The sequence below is a fragment of the Triticum dicoccoides genome, chromosome 1B (assembly GCF_002162155.2).
Source record: "Triticum dicoccoides isolate Atlit2015 ecotype Zavitan chromosome 1B, WEW_v2.0, whole genome shotgun sequence".
NCBI lineage: Eukaryota > Viridiplantae > Streptophyta > Magnoliopsida > Poales > Poaceae > Triticum > Triticum dicoccoides.
In genome coordinates, this window is record NC_041381.1 from 3,679,807 (window position 1) to 3,692,420 (window position 12,614).

General features: G+C 44.3%; 1 protein-coding gene across 1 annotated transcript; it reads left to right on the forward strand.

Moving 5' to 3' along the window:
• Nucleotides 1-6,325: 6,325 nt before the first annotated feature.
• On the forward strand, nt 6,326-10,814 carry LOC119314983 (disease resistance protein RGA5-like). Its single transcript, XM_037589663.1, has 4 exons — nt 6,326-7,193; nt 8,098-10,092; nt 10,217-10,345; nt 10,418-10,814. The coding sequence occupies exons 1-3, from the start codon at nt 6,391-6,393 to the stop codon at nt 10,290-10,292; spliced, it is 2,874 nt and encodes a 957-aa protein (XP_037445560.1). The 5' UTR covers nt 6,326-6,390; the 3' UTR covers nt 10,293-10,345; nt 10,418-10,814.
• Nucleotides 10,815-12,614: the final 1,800 nt, after the last annotated feature.

Sequence of the window (12,614 nt, forward strand, 5' to 3'; positions counted from 1 at the left end):
CCCTCTTTGATCATCCCGATATCGCCCATTCTATTCTATCATGCTTGCATTAGATTTTGCTACTATAATTGATTGCTCCTATTCTGATGCATAGCCTGCTTTTGCACCTGCTATTGTACCTTACCTCCTTATCCTAAACTGCTTTGTATAGGTTGGTTAGTGATCCACCAGTGACCCCCACCTTGTCCTTGTTGCCCCTGCTTCATCATCGACGACTCAATCAACATGATCGATGACCAGACCCGACACCTCACATCACATCACGCCCCTTTTGTTGCTCGACTCTGCAGAGCTACTATCGAGTGCCGAGGGTGATACCTCGTAACGCACTCGTGATGATAATTCTGCAGTGCAGCTATTTGGTTGTGATCATCGAGGGTGATTCCTCCTTGACCACTCCTGATATGACTCTGTCGTGCAACACCTCAAGTTTTAACATCAAGGGTGGTTCCTCATATGTTCACCTTGATGGTTACCTCGAGTGGGAATCCATCGAGGGTGATTCCTCGGGTTTTCCCCTTGATTTTTGGACACACGGCCATTGTTGAAGTCGGGTTCGCCTTGAGGGGTACCCGTGAGTTGATGTGAAAGTCGGGCGGGCCCAGAGAGCACCCACGAGTTTTCTACGAGGCACAGTCGGGCATTCTGGTCCCTTGTCGTATGTCCACGAGACGGGGCGACGGGGTCACATTATTGTGAGTCTCTGCTAGTCTCCGCGAGCCCCCAATGCACTAACAGGTTTGGGTATTTGTTCTGACTTGGCCTCTGGCCTTTATGCACTAACCACCACGCGAGAATAGTTATGGTCCTCGACATCGCAGTATCAACCGAAGCTTTGTCAGACGTCCAGTTTAGTAGTGCGGCACGGTCGGATCGTACTGACCATCTGAGGCGGTGCTGGTATCCACCCTGCTCGCAACGACCTGGAGTGCTGCGGGTGATGGGCCCAAGACCCCGGAGTGCTTATGATGTAAACCGGCGGGGACCTCTCTGCTGAGCTTAGGTAGGGCTGCGACGTGTTGATCTTCCGAGGCCGGGTATTGACCGAGAAAAGTGTGTCCGGCCAGATTAATCAAGTGTGTTGGGTAACATGGTGCACCCCTGCAGGGAAGTTCTATATTCGAATATCGTGTCCACGGTAATGGACGTTTAGAATTGTATCCTGAACTTATATAACTAGAAATGGCTACTTGATATATGTGATGAATACGTGGCTCGGAGATTGCTTTCTCGTAGGGAGTCGAGGAAGGATCTCTGGGTGTTGTTTCTACAACATGTTACTCTTCTACATGCTGCAAGATGCTTGGAGCTGCTTGAAGATGCTAGTCTTAGTTAGGCTAGGCCTTCCCCCCTCTATTCTGGCATCCTGCAGTTCAGTCCAAAGATACAACCCTTCCAGTTGATACCAATGCATACTTAGTATAGATCTGATGCTTGCGAGTACTTTGGATGAGTACTCACGGTTGCTTTGCTACCCCTTTTCCCCCTTCTTTCTTCTTTCCGGTTGATGCAACCAGATGGTGGATCCCTGGAGCCAGATGCCACCGCTGACGGATACTACTACTTGGAGACTGCTAAGGACCAGAAGTGGTTAGGAGGTCCTAGGCAGGAGGCCTTGCCTCTTCGATCTTTGTTACTTTGGTGTTTGCCTTCTTAAGGCATCCATGTTTAACTTATGTCTGTAATCAGATATTCTTGCTTCCGCTGACTCTTGTGTATCGAGCTGTTGTATTCGATCCCTCGAGGCCCCTGGCTTGTAATATAAAGCTTGCATTATTTTATTTGTGTCTAGAGTAGTGTTATGATATCTTCCTGTGAGTCCCTAATCTTGATCGTACACATTTGCGTGTATGATTAGTGTACGATTGAATCGGGTGCGTCACACTTATATAAGGGAATGGAGGGTTGATGATGAGTGGTGGAATAATTTTTGTAGTTTAAAAAACACTCAATTAATGTGCTCGCTTTTCTCAAAAAATTGCGTTTACCAATGCATGAATTGCAATGCATGCATGAAGTACATGTGTTGCTCAATTTTCTCTGAATCCTTAGATACAATGATTTAATATACCTTGAAATTTGAACATGTGATGAGAAACAATAAAATTGAGACTTATAAAATGGGAAATCTAAAATTTTAAGATAAGCCAGATAAACCGGAAAGGAGGGAGTAGTATTAGTGCTCTTTTAAAAAGTGTGGCCAATTGCACAACAGGACAGTCAATGTGATCCATTTTTATGCTGTTGTGCACAATGATACTACTTCATGCCGGACATTATAGATCCAACTCTCTGAAAGCGAAAACGACTCCACATTTTTTAGGCTGATTTAGTAAGCAGAGTGGGCCTAGGTAAAGCAGAGTTGAGAAATCCGTAAATGGATAACCAATTAGACTACTGCATATAGTTCAGTTCAGTTCAGTTCAGTTCAGTTCAGAGGACATATAGTTCATTTCAGAGGGAAAGCAGAGTTGGCCCAAGTAAACGGCAATAAAATGCATCTTGAGTCTCAACCTAAGGACATATAGTTCAGTTCAGAGGGAAAGTCCCCAACTGCTCGTGAATTCCAAAAAATCTAAGAAAATTAAGAAATTAGAACTTTTCAGGATAATCTTTAGCAAATGTTTTAAGGTGCTGCAAATTTTCACTTTGAAATGACATTCGTGGAAGTTGCAGAAAAAAAAAATATATTTAGCACTCCAAGATATGCTTTTAGAAATTGCATTTTTGAAGCATCAATTTTGTTTTTTTCACCACTTCCACAAATGTGATTCATGACGAAACTTTGCAAGCACTTAGAACATTTGTCAGTGTATCACATAAAACAATTTCAGATTATTTTTTTGAAACGTTCCAAATTTTTTACGATTTTTCTATTCATTCGAGCTCATTTGAGCTTGAGCTACTCCCTCCATTTACTTATACAAGGCCACTATGGGATATACGTTTTACATTTATACAAGGCCACCAACAGTAATCGAGAAAAGAATTAATGATATTTCCTCGTACTAGTAACATGTTTAATACTTTCATGCATGCCATCATAATGACACTAGCTCCTTCCTCCACCCAGTTTCCTTGCATGTATGTGTGCGTATTAATGATCTCAGTAAACGAAAAGATGGTTGACTTGCAAAGTATGCATTAAATTTTATCTTGGTATCTATAATATGAGTTTGTGGCCTTGTATATAAAAATGAAGGGAGTATGAATAGTTGCATCCATTTCAGAGCCCCTACTTTCTTAATGGATGACTGAACAAGGTGGGGTGGGGAAAGAGACTGCACTTCCACAAATAAACAAGTGTAGCAGTCACTGTTCCCATGCGAGTAACTGAGATCAATTTGATAAGTTCCCCTTCGTCCTTCCCCGCGTGGCTCCCGCAAGTAGAAGGGGGAAACCCTAGTGTGCCGTCCCCCGTTGGCCCCTCCTTCGGCCATCCTCACCTGCTACTGCCCAGCGGCGCCACCGGGCAAATCCTGTCAGTGAGGGCGGCGGCGGGGCCATCTCTTCCTCTCCGCTAGGGGCCCTGTCTGCCGTGGAACAGCAGACCGAAGGAGATGTTGAGCGACCGTGGTGCTCTGTGGACATACGGCTGGATGCGGCGTCGGTCTGCGGTGGCGCGGCTCCATCCTATGGCCCGGCGTTGTGAGACTGTTGTGGGGTCTCCCCTGCTCTGGTGGTTGCGGGCAGGCGGGTGGCTAGTGAGATTTGGTGCGGTGCGAGACATGTAGTGCAGGGCCTGGTGCACGCAGGAGGTGGGCTAATGGGTCCTTGCTTCGTCTGCGTCGGTAGGACAGTGTGTGCCCATTGCGGTGGGGAGCTCCGCCCAGATCTGATCGCGATGCTGTGGTGCCTCGTGTTGGTGACTGGCACTGGCAGTGGGACTACTTTTCCCCAGGCGGCAGTGGCGTGCATCCAGTGGTGCAGCAACGGGGGATGCGGGCTGGCGGCTGGTGTGGTTGTCGGGCCTTTGCTAGTGGCACATAAGTGTGTTGGTGTTTCCTCCTTTCTCCAGGTTATGGGCAGACGTCGCCTGGGGCGAGCCTGGTGCGCGATGGCCGGCACCAGGGATAGCAGTTGGTGGCGTAGGTGGTCGTTTTGTCTTGACATTGACGACGCCCCGATCCGGTCCTGGCGAGCTTGTCTCGGCAGCGACGATGCTTTGTGTCGTTTTTCCTCCCGACCGCGTTGCCATGGAGCTTAGGTGTTAGGTGTTAGGGCGTAGTGCGGTGTTAGACTCAATTTTTCCTGTGTTATACTTCGGTAGAGTTGTATCCTGGGACCAGCATTGTATGGGGCTGCCCCACCATTTTATATTGTTCGGCCGTGTACCTTGTCGGTTGATGTTTAATATATAAAGTAGAGTGAAAGCCTGTTACGAGAGAGCACTCCGTGTTTTGTACTCCCTGTTTTGTATTTTATTCACATGTTCTTTTTTTAATGATTTTGGAAATTCAGATTCAACACATGCTCATTGTTTGTCACATCCATTTTAGTACAGAAGCAGCTTACACGACAGTTACTGACCTGCAGTACACATATTCTAATAAATAGGTTCAACAGTACATAGTACTTGTATTCCCATCATCTAATTTACCGATGGATGGACGCAGGCGCCTGTTAGGCCCCTCCAGATGCTCCATCATGTACGGGTGCTAAGGCTGCCATGTAGGCAAAAAGTCTGATGTGGCAAGGTAATTAAGAGGAGAGAGATGATTGTGGTGACCCCAGAAAGAAACAATGCCAAATGCGAGAACCTAGGCAAAACACCTAAATTGGAAGGATCCCACCAATTCATGATGAACTTTAGTTGCAAAATCATTAAATGAAGGATGCTTAGCACCAACAAGGTAAGCACCTATGCCCTGGAGGCTTTAGTTGCTAAAGTTTTTAATGTGATTAGCACCTCATGTAAGCACCAATGCATTGGAACCAGCCTTAGAGTTGCCAAAACAAAGTTCCACACTACACAATAATTGATGGCGGTCCCTCACTGACATTAATGAGATAAGCCCTCAAATCCACTCCATTCATGTGGATGCATTTGTGTCAATTCACTGAATCTGCCCATGGACACTATTGGACTGCCAGATACACCGATTCCCCACGCCTAGAGTAAGAGCACCATGAATGATACAGTTGTCGTCTTGCCTGTATTGTCCACTGTTTTAAATAGCGGCTTAACAAAAATAATGGTGGTCCTTCAAATCAACTATAGCGGGGCTATATCCAGCTACTCCTTCCGTCCATGTACATAAGTCATCTTAGGTAGTGCACAGCGACCAAGGCGGAGGGAAAAACAAGAATAATTAGTATTTATTTGCTAATTAATAGCATTGGATCCAATAAACTAATCACTGCATGTCGTGTTTAGTGTCTTAAGGCATTGAAAGCATACACGTCTCATATTTTTTATTGGTTGATTTTTAATTAATAGCATTAATAGCATTTGTTAATTAAGGCCCTGTTTGGTTCGTAAGTCCTAGGACTTTTTCTACTCCCAACTAAAAAGTCCCTAGTCCCTAAAAAGTCCCTCCCTATTTGTTTTCAGGGACTAAAAAGTCCCTAGTCCCTCCCTAAAGTTTATTAAATGACCAATTTAGCCCTAGTATACAGAAAAATAACAACCAAACAACACCATGGGGGCGGCAGGGCAATGGGTGCAGAAGGGACATTGTTGGAAAAGTCCAAAAAGGTCCTAAAAAAGACTCTCCTTGAGAATCTTCTTCATTTAGTCCCAAAACGCAACTTTTAGTCTCTAGTAGTCCCTCCTGTTTGGTTAAAAAGTCTCTAAGAGGGACTTTTTCTAGTCCCTACACCAAAAAGTAACTCGAAACAAACACCCCCTAAAATAGTCTGTTTGAGCATCAGCACAAGTATGCTCAAATAAAGTATAAAAGAAAGATAGAAAAAATGGCCATAGCATCAGAGGATCTGCAGCGAAGAGAGGCGTCGAGCAGCGACGTGCAGCGCATCAACCATCTACCCCAGCCGGTCACGATCCTGCGGCCAAGCAAGCGGGCGCCAATGCTATAAAAAAGCAAGAAATTTAAAGAATTGAGTCAGACACCCACCGAAGGAAGACCCGGAAGAAATTTATGATGAAACTTGGACCCAAAATAAGAAGGGGACGGGCCTAGCAAACTGGGAATGAGGGACTAGCACGCAAATGCACCATGTCGGCCAACAATGACATGTGAATTCACACAACACGTACACACGGAGGGGGAAAAAAATCAAGCCCTCGCTACCTATAGTGTCAAACGGTGACACCTTGTCATGTCTCATGCTTTATTGCTGCAGCAGCTACATCGGCCTTCTCCCACGCCACACCACCACATCACTTTTACTACTCTCCGATCCAGCAATCTCACATAGCACAAGGCAATGGAGGCTGCTCTTGTGGGCGTGGGCACGGGGGTGATGAAGCCCCTCCTGTCCAAGCTCTTCAAGGCGCTCAAGGAAGAGCACAGCAAGCTCAAGGGCGTGCGCCGTGAGGTCGAAGGCACGAGAGAAGAGATGAGCAATATGCAGGCTGCTCTGGAGGCGCTAGCTGACGCCGAGCAGCTCGACCATGAGACTAGAGCTTGGAGGGACGATGTCCGCGAGCTGTCCTTCGACATGGAGGATTGTCTTGACGACTTCATGGCGCGTGCTGACACCGACAAAGATGGGCCAAAGGGCCTCAAGGGGTTCTTTGGCAAGCTGACCAAGCTTAAACCTCGCCATGTGATCGCCGGCGAGATCAAAAAGCTCAAGGCCCGGGCAATCGAGACAAGCAAGAGGCATCAGAGGTATAAAAGTGACCGTCAGTCATCTAACTCTACCACCTGTGATATTGATCCCAGGTTGAATGCGCTCTATGTGGATGTCGGTAAGCTTGTGGGCATTGACGGTCCTAAGAATCATATCATTGAGGTGCTCAAAAATGAAGATTCATCTTCTACGCAGCTTCACGTGCTGTCAATTGTTGGTGCTGGTGGTCTTGGTAAGACTACTCTCTCTAATGTAGTCTACCAAACCATCAAGAAACCATTCGATTCTTCAGCTTTCGTGTCTGTTTCTCGGAAGCCTAACATGAGAAATGTTCTAAGAGAAATCGCTAAAGGGTTGAAGATTACTCACAACACTTCTGATGATGGCGTGCATCCACTTATTGATACACTTCGAGAGCACCTCAAGAACAAAAAGTAAGCATCATTTAGTACTCCCTCCGTCCCATAATGTAAGACGTTTTTTAAACTACACTAGTGTCAAAAAACGTCTTACATTATGAGACGGAGGGAGTATCTAATATCTATCTGTCTAGTTTCTTGGAACTTCACCAGTTCTTTTTTTTATCTCTGAATTTTCGATAGGTGTTCCTTCGAGAGGTATTACTGATAGCATGGTAACACTTAGAAGTTAGAAATGAATGGTAATCAATCCATTGTTACCAGCCTGCAATATTCGGCAGCACATTCTAATACCATTTTGGTGAACAGTCAAACACACTTAACTATGAATTGTACAAAATCTATTCTAGGGCACTTAGATTTGCGTCTGCCAATGGCGTCCGTGTAGAGCTAATTAAACTAGTCGAGTTGGGCCACTCTCTAATAGTGTATAGTGTAGTATTATGATTATTTGGACTAAGGAAGAACTATTATCCCCACAAATTAATCTAACCAGTGAATCCAAAGCTCCTAACATTTTGGCTGCATAATCTCCCCAATTAATACTAAGGATTGTGGAATTCTAATTATTCTGTTTTGGATTATTATTTTACCTGATTATTTAAATGCATGCTATATAAAACTGGGGTTTATATTTCAATTTCAACCCTCAAATTTAGAAATGGTCCCTGAACTCCAAAATCAGCAAACCTTAGTCACTCAACTTCCTCAAAAGAGACAGGATTTTCAGCACCCGGGCACCCGAGAGCTTTTACATCTTTCTCTTGTGTAGTAAGCTATCAATCACTCTTGTGTCTACCTTCAATAAGATTTTAGTCATAGCTAGCTGCGGTGAATTTTCGTACTTGCCCCAAGAAATTGTACCTTATATATATGGATTTTAACTTTAAATACATCTTTGTTACAATCATAATGCCAGGTACCTTGTTGTGGTTGATGATATATGGAGCACAGAAGCATGGAAAACAATAAGAGATGCTTTACCAAATAATGACTGTGGGAGCAGAATTATCACTACAACACGCAATAGTACAGTTGCATCACTTTGTTCTCCTCAAGGCGATTATGTCTATAGAATGGAACCCCTTAGTTCTGCTGACTCCCGAAGACTATTTCTTGAAAGAGCATTCCATTCTGAGGATTTATTCCCTCCCACTCTAGAAGAAATATCTAAGAAGATATTGGAAAAGTGTCCAGGGCTTCCATTGGCTATTATTACCTTGTCTAGTATGCTGGCTGATGAACCTGCAGAAGAAGTATGGAAGAGGGTGCTTGATGCTATTGGTTCTTCGCTTGCAAAAGAGGCTGTGGTCATGACGAAGATATTATCTCTCAGTTATTTTGATCTTCCTCACCCTCTGAGAAGCTGCTTGCTGTATCTGAGTGCATTCCCAGAAGATCATATTATCGACAAACGGAGTCTGATACATAAATGGATCGCCGAAGGATTCATCCATGAAGCACAAGGGAGGAGTGCATATGAAGTAGGTCGTGATTGTTTGAATGAATTGATCAACAAGAGCCTTATCCAGCCAATAGCAAATCATCAATCTGACGAGTTGTCTGATGAGGTGGCAGCATGCCGGGTTCATGACATTGTTCTTGATTTCATAATATGCAAGGCCGAAGAAGAAAACTTTATGACATCATTGGACGATGGAAAGAAGGAGAAGAGACACAAGGTTCGCAGGCTCTCTGTGGTGAGCCGCGCTAATGAAATGGATTCTGTGTCAGGGGATCTCTCCCATGTTCGATCACTTGCTATGTTTGGGTATTCTGCGTTGCAATTTCCAGCTATTGGTGTGTTGGATTTCCCAGTTCTTCGTGTGTTGGACATTGGAGAATGTGAGATTGTAAAAGGTGAGCAAATGGCAAATATTGAAAAGTTACTTCTTCTCAAGTACTTGCGTGTCGGAGCAGGATTGATAAGTACTACCGAGCTTCTAGGAGGAATTGGAAAACTGAAGTATTTAGAAACACTGGACATGCGTGGTGTCGAAATTGCAAAACTGCCATCCAGTATGACACGGCTTCAAAGGTTGGTCCGTCTATATGCTTACTTCAAGACTAGCTGTTTATCGGATGGAATTATAGGACAGCTAAAGAACTTAGAAGAGCTAGAGCACATTATGGTCCTTGACTCTGAACTTGACAAGTTTCTGCAGGAACTTTGTCAGCTAACCAAGCTAAGGATGTTGAGTGTAACTGTGATAGACCAATCTGATTCTGTGGAAAACAAGGCAGTTGTAAGGTTTATTGGAACCTTAATATCTTCGTACAATATTCATCATCTCAGAATCAGCCAGGAGCCTTGTAGTAAAAATCAGTCAGAAGGTTCTCTTAAATATAACCTCCTGCCGATGGAATCATGGTGCCCTGCAAATCCTTCAGTGTTCCGGAATATCGACCTCCATGCCCGTTACATTGAAAAGATTCCAAGTTGGATGATCTCGCTTGGAAATCTCCGTGGGCTAGATCTCAGTATGTGCCGCATGGGGCTAGAAGACATGGCGAACCTTGGAAGAATACCCGCTTTGACTTCTCTGAAACTGGGGACTTTCTACGGCAGAAATGGAAGGATCTTCATCCGTGGGTTCAGGTATTTGAAGTATTTCAATCTGAAGCTCTGGTCTTGTGGGACTTCAATGGAGTTTGAAGAGGGATCAATGCCTAAGCTGGAGGTGCTCGAGCTTCACTTTGCGGCGCATACGATGGAGTGTGTGAGTTTCGGCATCCAGCACCTCTCTGCCCTCACAAAGGTGGATCTCTTTATTGATGGCACTGATGACATTAAAATGAGATTCATGGACTTATGGAAACTGCTCTCGGGAAGCTTCGCAGCCGTCCTACTCTCTCATCAGACGGGGATGGTGGTCAAAGTTCTCAATCAGACTGTGTCCATTTTGAAGAATTGGTAAGTTCTCTTCTCACCCGCAAAAAAAAAATTCTTGTCAGAAGTGAAAATTAATTCAGCAAGTTTTTGTCTATCTGATGTTTGGACTTACTTGTTTTTCACTTTCTTTACTGTGACTGTGTAGTTCAAAGGACTGTACCAACAGGAAGCCGCTAATATTGATCAACACATACCCGGAAGTGACTATTTCCCCTTCTTAGGTCGGATAGTGGAGGAAAATAATCAAGATGCGATGTCACGCTTGAGGTTGCTGGTAAGTTTTTGGCCTTCAAACACCATGTGCTCGTCATCATCACCTGAAGTTCCTTACTGGTGTTTTAAACAGGAAGAGGATCAGAAGGTGCATCATTGAAGGAATGAAGCGCCAGTTACAACACCACCCTTATGTGTTGTCTGGCCGGGTGGGTTCAGATATAAATTACACAGAAGGTGCTTGCTGCCTGTAGACATCTGCCTCATCTGCCTTTATTTGTATGTTGGTTTATGTTGGGTGATGCGGAGGACGCTAAATTCCCCGTCGAACTTTGCTCCGTAATAATGCATAAAATTGCATGTGGACATAACCTGCAAACTCATTCAGTAATAAGTGTTTTTTTAACCGTAGTTCGCTACATTTTAGCTAAATAAATGTTGACCCAAGGGCTGAGCCACGATCCCTTCATTCGTTATGACCGGGAGAAGGAGACACAAGAAGGTACCTAAAAGGTGTTAGCGATTCTAACAGAAGATGTCGGTGACCCATGATCTGTTTGAGATGGCCATCACATAAAACATTAATTAGATATATGTTCTCATTGTCTTTAGGCCTCCAGATATGCATTGTGCTTTTGCAGCTTAGAAAATAAGGGGTACAAAAACCAAAAAATCCCCAAAACAATTAGGCGCGATGCATGAACTCCCACCTCGTTTCTTGTTGCTTGACATAAATAAAGGAATCAACCAATAAGGAATGTGAGGCGTGTATGCTTTCAATGCCTTGAGACTACTAAACATGACATGCAGTGGTCTGTTCATTGCATGCAATGCTATTAATTAACAAATAAATATTAAGTATTCTTGTTTTTCCCTCTGTCTTGGTCGCGGTGCACAATCTAAGATGACTCATGCACCTGGATGAAGGGAGTAGCTGAATATAGCCCCACTCTAGTTGATTTGCAGGACCGTCATTATATTTGTTAGCCCGCTATTTAAAACAATGAACAATACCGACAAGACCACAACTGTAGCATTCATAGTGCTCTTACTCTATGGCGTGGGAATCGGTGTATCTGGCAGCCCAATAGTGTTCATTGGCAGAATCAGAGGATGCTTGGATCCAAGGGACTATTTTTAGTCTGACTAAAAATAATCTGTTTTAGAGGCTAAAGTTCCAAGCACCCCTGACTAAAGAGAGGCTAGGACTAGTCTTGAGGCTAAAAAATTTTAGTCATAGGAAACCTACTAAAATATGTATTAGCCCTATCTCTCATCATTTAATTCCTCTCCTTTAACACATGCGAGTTCTGGATTGGAGGGTTTGGAGGATAATAAATGCTCAATAATTTGATTTTAGTCTCTTTAGAATTTGGATCCAAGCATGGGTGAGGCTAGCAAGTTTTACTCCCACTACTTTTAGTCATGAGACTAAAACGTATCCAAGCACCCTCTCAATGAATCAGTGTATCTGGCAGCCCAATCGGTGTATCTAACACGTCCATCCATCGGTAAATGAGATGACGGGCATGTACTGCAGGTCAGCAACTGTCGTGTAAGCTGCTTCTGTACTAAACTGGATGTGAAGATGTGTTGAATCTGAATTTCCAAAATCAATAAAAAAAGAACATGTGAATAAAATACAAAACAGGGAGTACTCTCTCGAAATAGGTTTTCGCTCCGCTTTATATACTCCTCCGTCCCAAAATAAGTGTCTCAGCCCAAAATAAATGTCTCAACTTTGTACTAGCTATAGTATAAATTTGTACTAAGCTCAAGACACTTATTTTAAGACGGAGGAAGTATAAAACAACAACCGACAAAGTACACGCTTGAACAATATAAAATGGTGAGGCGGCCCCATACAACACTGATCCTAGGATACAACTTCACCGAAGAATAACACAGGAAGAATTGAGTCCAACGCTGCACTACGCCTTAACACCTAAGCTCCACGACAACATGCTCGGGAGGAAAAATGACACAAAGTGTCATCATTGCCGAGACAAGGTCCCCAGATTCGGATTGGGGTGTCCTCAATGTCAAGACACAACGACCACCTAAGCCACCAACTGCTATCCCTATTGCCGCCCACACGATCAAGAGTGGTAGCCACCATCATCACCATATGGACCGCCACCTGGAGGCACCGCCCCGGCATCCATGTCCGAGAAACCGCCAACAATCTCCAACACAACATCCCAACCATGATAGAAAGAGCGAAATGTGCCTCCTTTCACTCCTAGACCGGCATCAGTCTGAAGCCTGGGTCAACACCTCCACCGTAGCAGGCGTCCACATACGCACATGCAAACACACCCAGTCCTAAT